The sequence below is a fragment of the Mirounga leonina genome, unplaced genomic scaffold, assembly GCF_011800145.1.
Source record: "Mirounga leonina isolate KUSES-001 unplaced genomic scaffold, KU_Mleo_1.0 Mir_126, whole genome shotgun sequence".
In the NCBI taxonomy this organism is placed as follows: Eukaryota; Metazoa; Chordata; class Mammalia; order Carnivora; family Phocidae; genus Mirounga; species Mirounga leonina.
In genome coordinates, this window is record NW_023270314.1 from 34316890 (window position 1) to 34329661 (window position 12772).

At 35.6% G+C, this 12772-nt stretch overlaps 1 protein-coding gene across 3 annotated transcripts in view; it reads left to right on the plus strand.

The window, feature by feature from the left end:
• Nucleotides 1-12772, plus strand: part of GXYLT1 (glucoside xylosyltransferase 1) — a 47626-nt gene that overhangs the window by 14510 nt on the left and 20344 nt on the right. For 2 of the 3 annotated variants that reach the window (XM_035002866.1, XM_035002867.1), the window contains 3 exons: nt 4701-4872; nt 8387-8512; nt 11170-11421. In XM_035002866.1, the coding sequence (XP_034858757.1) occupies nt 4701-4872; nt 8387-8512; nt 11170-11421 (550 nt within the window). The remainder of the gene's footprint in view (nt 1-4700; nt 4873-8386; nt 8513-11169; nt 11422-12772) is intronic. The other variant, XM_035002868.1, reaches the window with a different exon arrangement.

A 12772-nucleotide genomic window follows, 5' to 3' on the forward strand; every position in this document is an offset into this window, starting at 1 on the left:
TTTTTGTGCTGTCTAAATAAAAAAAGACATTATTATGATTCCTTCATAGTAGAAATGTTATTTAAAATAAGTCTATTCCTAAGTTTTAGAAATCTGTTAACAGTGTTTGTATTAGAATTTATCATCTATAATACTTTAAGTATTAACTTTTTTTTTCTGATTTCCCCTCGGAACTTTTTGCTTTGGTAAGTTTCAAATCTGCAGGGGTTACAAGAATAGTACAGTGAGCACACTCACTACCTACTGTTCACTAGGTATTGACCTATTATTAACATTTTGCCACTTTCTGTTTTTGGCTGAATCATCTGAGAGATAGCTGCATTCGTTATGATATACACCTAAATATTCAGCATGTATCATCTCATAACAGAAGCATTCCCCAATATAATCATAATAAAACTGTCACTTCCAGTTATTTAACACTGGCAGAATATATATTCATATTTCCTTATTTTTCTTTTAATGAACTTTACTTACCCCCCCCCCCCCCCGCATTCAGCTGTGAGATCTATTTATAGTCTCCTTTCTTGTAGAACAGTTCCCCAGACTTTTTTGGGGGGGGGGTGGTCATGGTATCTTTCATGACATGATATTTTTGTTTTGTTTTTGCAGAATGTTCCTTTATTTGGATTTGCCTGTCTTTCCATTATTAGATTCTGGGGCAGGAATTTGGGGCAGGAATACTGCATAGGTGATACTGTGCTCTTCTTTGGGCATGCTCTCAGGAAGCCTCTGTCATAAGTTTAACATTTGTTAACTTTGATCATGTGGTTAAGGTGGTGGTGTCACATTTCTACATGTTAACAGTACCTTTATCCCCTTTGTAATGTGTGGGGATAACACCTTGATACTCTGTGGTTGTAGCAATCATTATTCTTGTTCAAATCATCGGTTACAGTGATGATTGCAAAATAGTGATTTTTGTAATTCTGAATTTCCTTCTACATTATTGGCTGATATTTGTGTTTAAAGAAGGGTTTCCGCCTTCCCCCTAGCCCCTTTATTTAGTATCTTTTTAGACCTACGGATTCATTTTCTTTTATGTGTTATCATTCATTACTGTCATAATTCCTGTTGATGCTCAGGTTATGCCATATTTAGCCATGGAAGCACTCAGGTATTATCTTTGAATTATCTGTAGAATTTCTTCTAATCATACATCTGTAGAAAAATAGGTTTGACTTAAAAATGACCTTTTGGATAATATTTCTTTAAATCCATACGGACTTTCCTCTTATTCACGCTGTGATTAAAATATAGCACATTTTTACAGACCAAATTATATCATTCAAGATTTGTATCATTTTGGCATCAAAATTACTTGAATGGCTGCTTCCCTATATCTTATTAGAAGGTTTTAGTTATTCCTTCCTCTAGTGGTGGAAGATTACTTTAGAATTTTTTAGGTTGCAATTATTTCCTATTCTTGGGGTCTAGGGACAGGGTGGTAAGCAGTGACATCTTTAAAATACGGTTTATGGTGTTAAGAGTCTGTACTGTATATAATGTTTTTCTAAAAAGGGACATATAACCAAAAGGTAGTTGACAATACTCCTTCCATAGAAATAGGTGGAAGGAGTGCTGGCAGTGTGACTAAAACAAGTCTTGCTAAAATGCTTGGGAGGAGTCAGATCTGGTACTGATTTTAGAGGGATTTTTTTCTTTTTTTTTTAACCCGGAAGAACATTTCACTTCTTTTCTTTCTTTTTTTTTTTTTTTAAAGATTTTATTTATTTATTTGAGAGAAAGAATGAGAGAGAGAGCACATGAGAGGGGGGAGGGTCAGAGGGAGCCCGATGCGGGACTCGATCCAGGGACTCCAGGATCATGACCTGAGCCGAAGGCAGTCGCCTAACCAACTGAGCCACCCAGGCGCCCATTTCACTTATTTTCTTAAGAAGGTTTTATTATACTTGTCTTTGTGTGGAGAATTCTATGCAAAACAGCACATGACTATTGTAGCTTACTTTTTAAATCTCTGGGCTTTAGCTTCGAGGCAGGATCTAGTTATGATCAGTTAAGCAATCCAAGCCCATTGCCAATTTTAAAGTCTTGGTGTGGAGGCACTTACCTGAAAGATGAGATAATTTAGAGCTTTGTGAAATTGTTGTGTGTCTTGATTGCCTTGTCTTTCTTTAACTTTTATCACTGTGGCTTCCACTGCTTTGAGATGAACCGGATATACATTACCTTGCTCTAGGTACAGAGGGCGTAGATAGTCTCCCCTCACATAGGGTTTCAGTGTTATAAACTGAGGGACTTAACAGAAAAGAGGGAAACAGAGGGTGCTGCCAAGGGAGGAGGTACTACTTCTTTCTAATTGCTGTCAATGGAAAAGAACAGAGCTTTAAAAAGACAGGCTATTGCTAACACCAGATTGCTAACACCATCTATGTGAAGGAGGTGGCACAGCAGGTGGGTGGGGAATGGATAAACTGTGGTAATTCTGAAACAAATGATGTTTGCACAGTTGGATAGACATATGCAAAATTAGGCAATTGTTCCCTACTTCAGACTATTCATAAAATTTAATTCCTGGCAGATTAATATAAATTTTAAAAACAAAGTATTGTATCTTAGTGGTAATCTTAACCTTAATGAAGAATGAAATATCACCACCGTTTCTGATATAGTAAATAATGCTTCTTGCAAGAATACCACTTTATATGTGACTTCTTCATTTAATACCATTAACAGAGTGGTATAATAATATGTAACTTTATGAATCGTCTGGGGAAGATTTCTTAAAAACAGTTCAATTGTTTTAAATAACCTCGTTTATAGACTCTTTGGCCCTTTAGCCTGAACAAAGGGTTAGTTACCAGAGTATTGAGTTTAAGTTTTATCCTTCCAGTAGAAGGATCAGGGAGGAAATGACCCATGTGTTTTCTAGACGATAAGTATTTGGGGTCAAGAGCTTTTCAGCTCCCCTGCTGAAGGCCGACCATTACCAGTACTCACATAAGTGAGAAATGTCCCTTGTAAGAGAAGTGAACCCGTTTTCAGGCCTTAGGAGCCCGGTCAGACCAGAAAAGCATCAGTTTCAGACAGCTATCTTAATACTTTATCTCCAGGCTCTTAGCAAAACAGACTTGTTAATAGGAAGGGATAGATCCACAATAAAAGCGGGAGCATGATTTTTTTTATCCTATTAATATAAAATAATTACACTTGTTTAATGTTAAAACATTGAGATGTATGAATTTGGCATTCAGGTATGTTTTATATAGTCAGTTGTTTGTATTTAATGTTATTCCTCAGTATGATTTTGTTTTCTCATCTCCTGGTCAGTTGAGGGATGACCCATGAGCAAGAACAAGATTTTCCTCAGAAAATAGTTCTGTTTCACCTTGACACATGTACATGTGAATACTCAAGATTACAAAGTCCTATGTTAAGGAATATAACTACAGTTGATTTTAACTTTCAAATTTAAGAAAAATGATTAATCACTCATTCCCGCTATTGCAAATCTCAGTAATGTATACATACAACTGTTAATGTTAAATAATGTAATTTCTAACCCTTATACGTTTTACGGAAAGGATCTCTGTAAGCAAGAACTGAATTAAAGTCAGATTTTATGTTTTTAGTTTAGAATGTTTGTACTTTATAATACCTTAATGTGTTACTAGTTTCGTTTTATGTTGTCTTCCATTCTTCTGTTCTTTTAGCTGTCAGTTCCAAAATGATTATTTTATGCCATAATTACAGGTGAAATCTGAATTTAATATTACAAATGGGTTATTTTATTTAATAACAGTGTAGTCACACATAAATAATTCTGTTCTTTATATGCTAGTGAATTATTATTAGTTCACTATTAAGATGCAAGGGTTTTGAAAGGGTCCTTAGGCCCGGTGTTGTGCACTGCTGCTCTCTATTAGAAGTAGGGTCTGACGTAGCCTAAGCCAATAACTTGCGTTTAGGGAATCTTTCCTTCCAAAATCCATACTGATGTGTAATTAGTATGTTTTAGACCACCTCAGAAATTTTTACCTCTCACTGATTACTTGGTGGATGGAACTGAATGTTTATAGGTGAAAAAAGTTATGTGAAGGAAACTTTTTCCTATAATTAGTATGGTTGAAGATTGGGTATAATACTGAAATATTTATGGGTGAATTTATGTCTGGGTTTGCTTCAGAATGATCTGTTGGTTAGTGAAAGGGATGTGGAGAGGGATTTAGATGAAGAAAGAATACCTTTGAATGGATGTTTATAACAGTTAGGAGATGGGTACATGGGGATTTATTCTATTCTCTCTACTTCATATGTTTTTGAGATTTTTTTTAAATAAAACTAAAAAATAATTGAATGGAAGACCTTCAATCGGTGATGCTCCTTTTGTCATTTGGGGGGGTTCCTTGAGAGAATTAAGCCCTAATGCATCTAGTCTGAGTAATGAATTAACTTTTCCTCTGTGTAGAATGGTGCTACTTATGTGCTATTCTTGGGAGAATTGAGACAGTAGTAATTTTTTTTTTGGTTCCTAGTGAGGAACATTGGCTGAGAAAGGCTGGTTGAGGATACAGAAATATATAATTGACTCAACATTGTACTATTGTGTAATTTGATATTTCTATGCTTTTTAAGTAGAAATTTTGAACTTCAGTTTTTTAACATGGTCAAAATACCGTGTTGTTAACATGTTACCCTGTACTAAAACTGTTGGAAAATGTGGTTTTCTTTTCTATTAGGTATAGTCTGAATGTGCAGCCCATTCAGAGAATGCACCTCGCTGTGGTTGCCTGTGGTGAAAGACTGGAAGAAACTGTAACCATGTTGAAGTCAGCTATCATTTTCAGCATCAGACCTCTTCAGTTCCATATTTTTGCTGAAGATCAACTACATGATAGTTTTAAAGGCATAGTAAGTATTTGAGACTTTGTTAAGACTGCAGAGGTGAATATTTAATGGTATACTATCACAGAATGTTGTTTTATTCCTTCATTGAACAAAACTGTTTACTCAGTAACTAACTGCCCTCCTAGAGTTGGGCTGCCACTTCCATTTAAGAGTCCAGATCTAGGGTGTAAGAGGAGGGTTTGTTTTCGAAAAGAAGTAAGTTGCTTAAAGTCCTTTACCAAGCATGGAGGTTTTATTTCACTGGCTATAGGTCCGGGATGATTTGACCAGAAAATCCTATAGCTTAATTGTATTCCCATCCTTGGCTTGGGAGTGCCTCAACAAAGTGTGCACAAAGATTTTAATTCTGTTTTCAGGGGTGGGAGCTCTTAATTGACAATATGGAAGGAAGTGGCTTTTTGTTTTGATAAGAAAGTTCTTTATTTTGGTTTTGTATTAGTTACAATCAGTTTGGCTATGTTGGCAGAAAACCCAAACTAACAGTGGCTTAAACAAGATAGAAGTTTATTTCTCTCTCACATGAGTAGGCAGTCTATGGTATATGGTAGCTCCATGTCTTCAGGGACTCTGGCTCTGTCTTGTGGCTGAGCCATTTTAACATAAGACTTCTCCTTCATGGTCCAAGATGCTACTCACTTTTCAGCCCTCACACCCATATTTTAACCAACACAAGGGAGAAAGGAGTGAGGAAGGCAATCCCTTCCTACCCTCTATGGATATTTTCCAGAAGTTGCATATGATATTCTTGCCAATATCTCATTGGCCTGAACTTAGTCATGTAACCTTACTGTTACAGCTGTTTGTGAGGGTTAAAAATACATTCTTTAATCAGGACTGCCATGTAACCTCCCTAACAAAAAAATTATTACTATGCAAGAAGAGTAGAACAGATAGATATGAGGGAAGAACATATAAGAAAAAAGAAAATTCACCTGAAATCTCACTACCTTGTGTTCTGAGACAGTGGTAAAGATGATAATAGTGATTACCCCCCTCCCCACTATCTCTGTTTATCTATGTACACTAAGTTAACTTTTCAAACTGATTTGGTTTTTATGCTTGGCCTAACTATGTAGAAAAATATGTATTTGGTGTTTTCTCAAGTTAAAGTAGTTCAAAATACTGAGTGAAAAATACTACTTGTGACCTCAAGTCTTTTAGTTTTCAAACAAAATCTTTGATTCCAAGAGGTATAAAGCTTTACTTACTGTTCTAAAGTATTTCTAGTGTATTTTTTTTTTTTTAAAGATTTTATTTTTAAGCAATCTCTACACCCAACATGGGCCTCATACTTCCTGAGATCAAGAGTCACATGCTCTACTGACCAAGCCAGCCAAGCACCTCTGGTGTCTGTATTTTTGATATGTGCTTTTGTAATCTTGATCTCTTTGTCTGGATTGTTTTCTAAAATATTAACTGAGGAATTACTCTTGTCCTAACAGTTCAGGGAATAGCAACAGATTGCTATGGAATGTGGAAACCTTTGGAAGTGTAATAAAAAAAATCAAATTATCGTTTCATCTTATATGCAGCTTTAGTGTTTTGTTCGAACGTGATTGCTTGTGTAATCTATACTGTATTTTTAAAAAATTTATTTATTTAATTATTTGAGTGGGGGGTGGGGCAGAGAGAGAATCCTTAAGCAGACTCCCCGCTGAGTGCGGAGGCTGTTGAGGGGCTCAGTCCCCCAACCCATGAGATCACGACCCGAGCTGAAACCAAGAGTCAGATGCCCAAGTGACTGAGCCACCCAGGCGCCTCAATATATACTGTATTTTTAAACTTGGTTTTTAACTATTAAAATTCTGAGAATGTTTGGTTTTGCTTTTGATGAAAGTATCAAATACTAGTAGAACATGCTTTTACTGCAAAAAAGATGGCTAAATACTAGAATTAAGGAAAAAGTGACTAAGCTTTCCTTTTGAAGTTGATATTGAAAGTATCTTTAAGTGATTTATAACTCGTGCAGGGAAAATAAAATGCTAGTGTTTTAAACTAATAAACAGAGACATCAAAGCAGAATGTTGGAGTTAAAGATACTCCCTTAAACTATGTTGGAAGGCATTAATATTTTTAAAAATTACTTGGGGCGCCTGGCTGGCTCAGTTGGTTAAGCAACTGCCTTCGGCTCAGGTCATGATCTGGAGTCCCGGGATCGAGTCCCACATCGGGCTCCCTGCTCAGCTGGGGGTTTGCTTCTCCCTCTGACCCTCTTCCCTCTCGTGCTCTCTGTCTCTCATTCTCTCTCTCTCAAATAAATAAATAAAATCTTTAAAAATAAATAAATAAATAAATAAAAATTACTTGAACACAGTGATAATTAAAAAAGAGCATCTTCGGGGCGCCTGGGTGGCTCAGTCGTTAAGCGTCTGCCTTCGGCTCAGGTCATGATCCCAGGGTCCTGGGATCAAGCCCCCCATTGGGCTCCCTGCTCGGTGGGAAGCCTGCTTCTCCCTCTCCCACTCCCCCTGCTTGTGTTCCCTCTCTCGCTGTGTCTCTCTCTGTCAAATAAATAAAATCTTTAAAAAAAATAAAAAAATAAAAAAAAATAAAAAAGAGCATCTTCAGCCTATTACATAAGCTACTTAGTTTTTCTCCCCCATGTATGGTTTTTAATAAACTTTATTTTATTATTTTTTAATTTTGACATTTTAAATTTATTTTTAATTTTTAACTTTTAATTAATTAATTTAGTGATTGTGAACTAGTGGGGAGGGGCAAAGGGAGAGTGAGAGAGAATCTAAAGCAGGCTGTACATTCAGCATGGAGCCCAACATGGGGCTCAATCTCATGACCCTGAGATCATGACCTGAGCCAAAATTAAGAGTCGGATGCTTAACTGACTGAGCCATCCAGGTGCCCCATCCTCCTATATATTGTGAATGCTCTGTAGGAAACTTGTCTTAAACTGACTTTGAAAGAGTTTAGTGTCTTGAAATGCATGAAAAGTAAACCTGTTCATTATAGATTTTCAGGTCTTTTTGCTTTTTGTAATGAATTTTTCAAAAATTGGCATTGATATATGTTTATCAGTATTTTATTATCAGGAATATCCACGCATATTAAAAATACATAGACAAATATTTTCTAACCAGTTTCATATTGGTCTGACTTGGAGTGTAGACATTTTCTGTTATACATACTTTGGTAATAAAATTAGTGCTTATTTTTTTTGAGTTTAATTTGTTTAGGGATTTATAGGATTTATACATCAGGTAAAGGTGAGGTAGGTGAACAACATGCAGGGCTTTCAGCTTTCTAATTTTGTGTTGGTTAACTTTCATTGTGCCTCTGATGTTTATGGTGGAGTCTTTCCAGAATATTATTATGATTTTAAGATTTTGAATGAAAACAAATGGTGGGAAAGAAGAATCTGACTTTCTCTTAACTGTGTACAGCATAACATATAGTATCTTTAATTTTTAGCTTTTTAAAATAATCTATTGGTTTATGATTTTACAGAGAAAATTAAAAATGAAATAATCTAAACTAAGGTTTTTTTTATATATTTTTTTAGCTTGATAGCTGGTCATTTCTGCAGACATTTAATTATTCATTATACCCAATAACTTTTCCAAGTGAGAATGCAGCGGAGTGGAAAAAGCTTTTTAAACCTTGTGCTTCCCAGAGATTATTCTTGCCAGTAAGTTTTTTCTCTAGTGTTTTTTTTTTTTTTCCTAATTTTGCTTTTACACACGAGTTAACGAAGAGTTACATGTAAATGAGTTAAATAAACATACACATGTAGATTTTCCCTTTGAACATTAGGAAAAATCTTCTGATAGAACAAATAAAAGCTACAAAAGAAAATACCTGTTTAAAATGAAAAATGTAAGTAATTTCTGTGGAAATACTATTTCTTACATTTTAATTTATTCAGGTGCTGTAAACGGTTTTATTTCTAAGAAAGAATAGGGTCATCAGATCTTACTGGAGCCAGGTCTGTTGCCAGCAGAAATGCAGTGGCAGTATCACCCTCTTGTTGCTCACTGCATTTATACTTTGCGAAGTGAAGTAGATTGTATCATTAAATAGCCATTTCTGTCTTATACCAAGCCACGTTACGCTTTCCAGATTATATTTTAACACAGCCACAAATTTAAAGCATGTGAACTCAAAGGGAAATGGGAACCATTTGTTCAGTGGAGCTATTCTTTGGTGGTGGTCTCTGGTGATAAACCCTGATCATTTTTTTTTTTTTTTTTTTAGTATTTTATTTATTTGACAGCACAGGCAGGGGAGGCTGCAAGGCAGAGGGAGAGGGAGAAGCAGACTCCCTGCTGAACAGGGAGCCTGATGCGGGGCTTGATCCCAGAACCCTGGAATCATGACTTGAACTGAAGGCAGATGCTTAACTGACTGAGCCACCCAGGCATCCCAGATCTTTTTTTTTTTTTTAATCTGAAAATATTCAGAAGCAAGGTTACCTCTTTTTGAGTTGATTTCATCCACATCTGTAGTAGTAGAAATACTGAATTTAAGAAGCTCACAAGTTTGTGGAAAGTGTATGAATTATGGGGGAAGAAACTTTAGTTACTCGTTATTCTTAAATGGAGCAAAGCAATTCTTAGCATATTAAGATATAATTTACTGAATCCAGGTCATCATTAAGATTTAAAGTTATAATTTTGATCACTGAGTCTGCCTAACCAGTAACTTTGTTGGCATGTGTAAAAAATTTGGATCCTAGGATCTTTCTCAGTCTCTGCTTCCATTGTAAGAGGCACACAAATAAGGGGTTAAGATAGGGAAAAAAAAAAAAGCCCAAGAAGTTTTAGGTATTTCATGTAGACTTTACAAGTTTAGAACAAAAGTTTTATGTTGAATCATTGTTGTATCACATTTAATAAATTTAGTGCTTATTTTTTGCCAAGAATCTGTACTGAAGTTCTGGTATATAGGAATGAATAGAACAGATGGGTTTCTTATTTTTATAGAGCTTATTGTCTGATGTGGGAGGCAGGGATTAATCAAATTCAATATGACGTTCAATAAACAAATATATTACTGAAAAAACAATACATGATGATAGAAGCCTAAGGTTACAACCATTTCCCTTTCATTTTGTTCTGCATTATTAACAAGTTTAATTGTTGGTGTTGTGATATGAAATTTTCCACATCATTTAGTGATGCAATCTGGTTAAATTCCTAAATGGAATTTGAAACACTAAAATAAAATACTTGAAACCTGTCAAATTGTCCTCATATTTCACTGTTAGTTCTGCATCTTTTTAACCAGATTTAAGTAAATTGATGCTTTATTTTTCTAAGTGGTACTTTTTTTATTACTGAGTTTCTCTTTTTTGAAATAGATTCCCTACTCAGGCTCTGCATTCAAACCACTTTTTTCCCCCCAGCTTGATATTAAATCAGCTGGTGGGGGAAATGGGGTGATTGCAGCCTTGTAGCTGCTCATTAAGGTGATGGCTTAACCTTACCAGAAGGAGGAGGCAACAGTTTTGAAAAGGAGCAGAACAAGGACCAAACTCTTCTCTTTATATTCTTAACTAAAGAGATTTAGGTTAATCTAATAATTGAGTTCTAATACACTGATACATGCAGTAAATTTAAATTGGCAGGAATTGGTTTTTAAATTTTGTGAGTAAGACAGATATAAAAAGTTTTCCTTGAAAAATCCCTGTAGAAGACACATTCAGCATCTCTCAGAAAGTAATAATATAGCCAGTCCTTTAAAGACACCTCTTGTCTTCACCCTTGCTAAGTATATGCACATTTACTTTCATTTGTTGGGAGACAGTAAGCACGAAAATAAAACAGCATGGATTCCAGAGCTAGGTGGTCTGGGGTCCAGTTTTGGCTCTATCATTTACTAGTTGAGACCAAAATGGTACAGTGGTGCCAGCCATTAGTGTTACAGGCCAAGGGAACAAATTCAGAAGATCTTTATTTTATTGGTTTTTTCTGTATTTATTTTAGGAAATTAAGATTCAGGATATAAATTCAGCTAAGTTAATGTTATTTTCCATTACTAAAAACATTATGTCCCTAATCTTTGACCATATTGCTTTTATTTTATTTTATTTATTTTTCCAGTTGTTAGTAGTTATTTTTTTGTTCTGATTTGTTTTTATAGCTTTTGTTCTCTGAAAGTTAATATAAAGATTAGCATAGTATCTCCATATATACTATTGTAAAAAAATGACAGTTTAGGAAAGATTACTTAAAAAAATTAACATAACTTGTCTCATAGGTATTTCTTTTACAACAAAAGCCTTTTTTATGTTTTATATGAAATAAATAGAATTATAATTAATGTTTCAAATATCTCTTCTCATAGTTAATCCTGAAAGAAGTTGACTCACTATTGTACGTCGACACTGATATCCTTTTTTTACGGCCCGTTGATGATATTTGGTCTTTACTAAAGAAATTTAATTCCACACAAATTGCTGCAATGGCGCCAGAACATGAAGAGCCACGAATAGGGTGGTATAATCGCTTTGCCAGGCATCCATATTATGGAAAAACTGGAGTAAACTCTGGAGTTATGTTGATGAACATGACTAGAATGAGAAGGAAATATTTCAAGGTAAGTCTCTGATACAGTTGGTTGGTTAACAGTTCTCTATTTTCCTTCCACAAATTGTTTGGTTTCCAATATAGTTTTGTTTTATTAAGAACTAGATTAAACTACTCAGAATTTTCCTACTTATTTAGAATAATTGAAGAAAAGTGTGTCCTGTGGTAGATCAAGCCAGATGTCCTTAAAAATGAAGTAAAATAACAATGCATTAAGTAGTGAACGTCATCTTTCTAGATTGTTATTCTAGGTAATAGTTGTCATTTTGTAGTTGTGCAACTGTAGAACATCTTGGGGGTGACACAGAGATGTGAAGAGCTTAAGACTCTGGACCCTGTTGGCCAGGTTTAAAACTCTAGGACCTTGAGTGAATTTTGAACATCTCTGGGCTTTAGTTTTCTCAAATGTGAGATGAGGATGGTAGGTAACATTACTTACATCATAGGACTTTTATAAAGATTGAATTAGGGGTGCCTGGGTGGCTCAGTCATTAGGCGTCTGCCCTTGGCTTGGGTCGTGGTCCCGGGGTCCTGGGATCGAGCCCCACATCGGGCTCCCTGCTCGGTGGGAGGCCTGCTTCTTCTCCCACTCTCCCTGCTTGTGTTCCGTCTCTCGCTGTGTCTCTCTCTGTCAAATAAATAAATAATACCTTTAAAAAAAAAAAAAGATTGAATTAGAACAGTGGCTAACACATTATAAATGTGAGCTGTTTGGGGCTATTGGAAGTTAACATTAAAAAAAAAAAAATTCTTGGGGTCCCTGGGTGGCTCAATTGGTTAAGCATTTGCCTTCAGCTCAGGTCATGATCTCAGGGTCTTGGGATCGAGCCCTGTTTGGGGTCCCTGCTGAGGGGGAACCTGCTTCTCCCTTTCCCTCTGCCCCTCCCTCCCATTCGGTGCCTTCTCCCTCTCTCCCTCTCTCAGATAAATAAATGAAAGCTTTAAAAAAAAGTTCTTTCATGTTTCTTATCTCTCAAATTGTGGGGTCAGTGGAAGAATCAGGCTATTTAGATTCTCTGTGCATTCTGAATAGAGGAGTATGTTGTATGGTTTACCAGTTTTATGTTGATGAGTTTTATGTCATTGTAGTTTGTGGGCACTGGAGTCAAACTGTCTTTATGTTTAACCTTGCCACCTATGCATTTATTTAACCACTAGCTGGTTAACTTTAAATGTCAATTCTCTCAACTGAAAAATAGATAATAAATGGACTTATGTAGGTTGTCAGTTTAAAGGAGATCCTTTTAAAATACTTAGTACATCTCTTCAACAAATGGTGCTGGGAAAACTGGGCCACTTTCTTACAGTATACACAAAAATAAACTCAAAATAGATTAAAGATCTAAATGGGAGACCTGAAA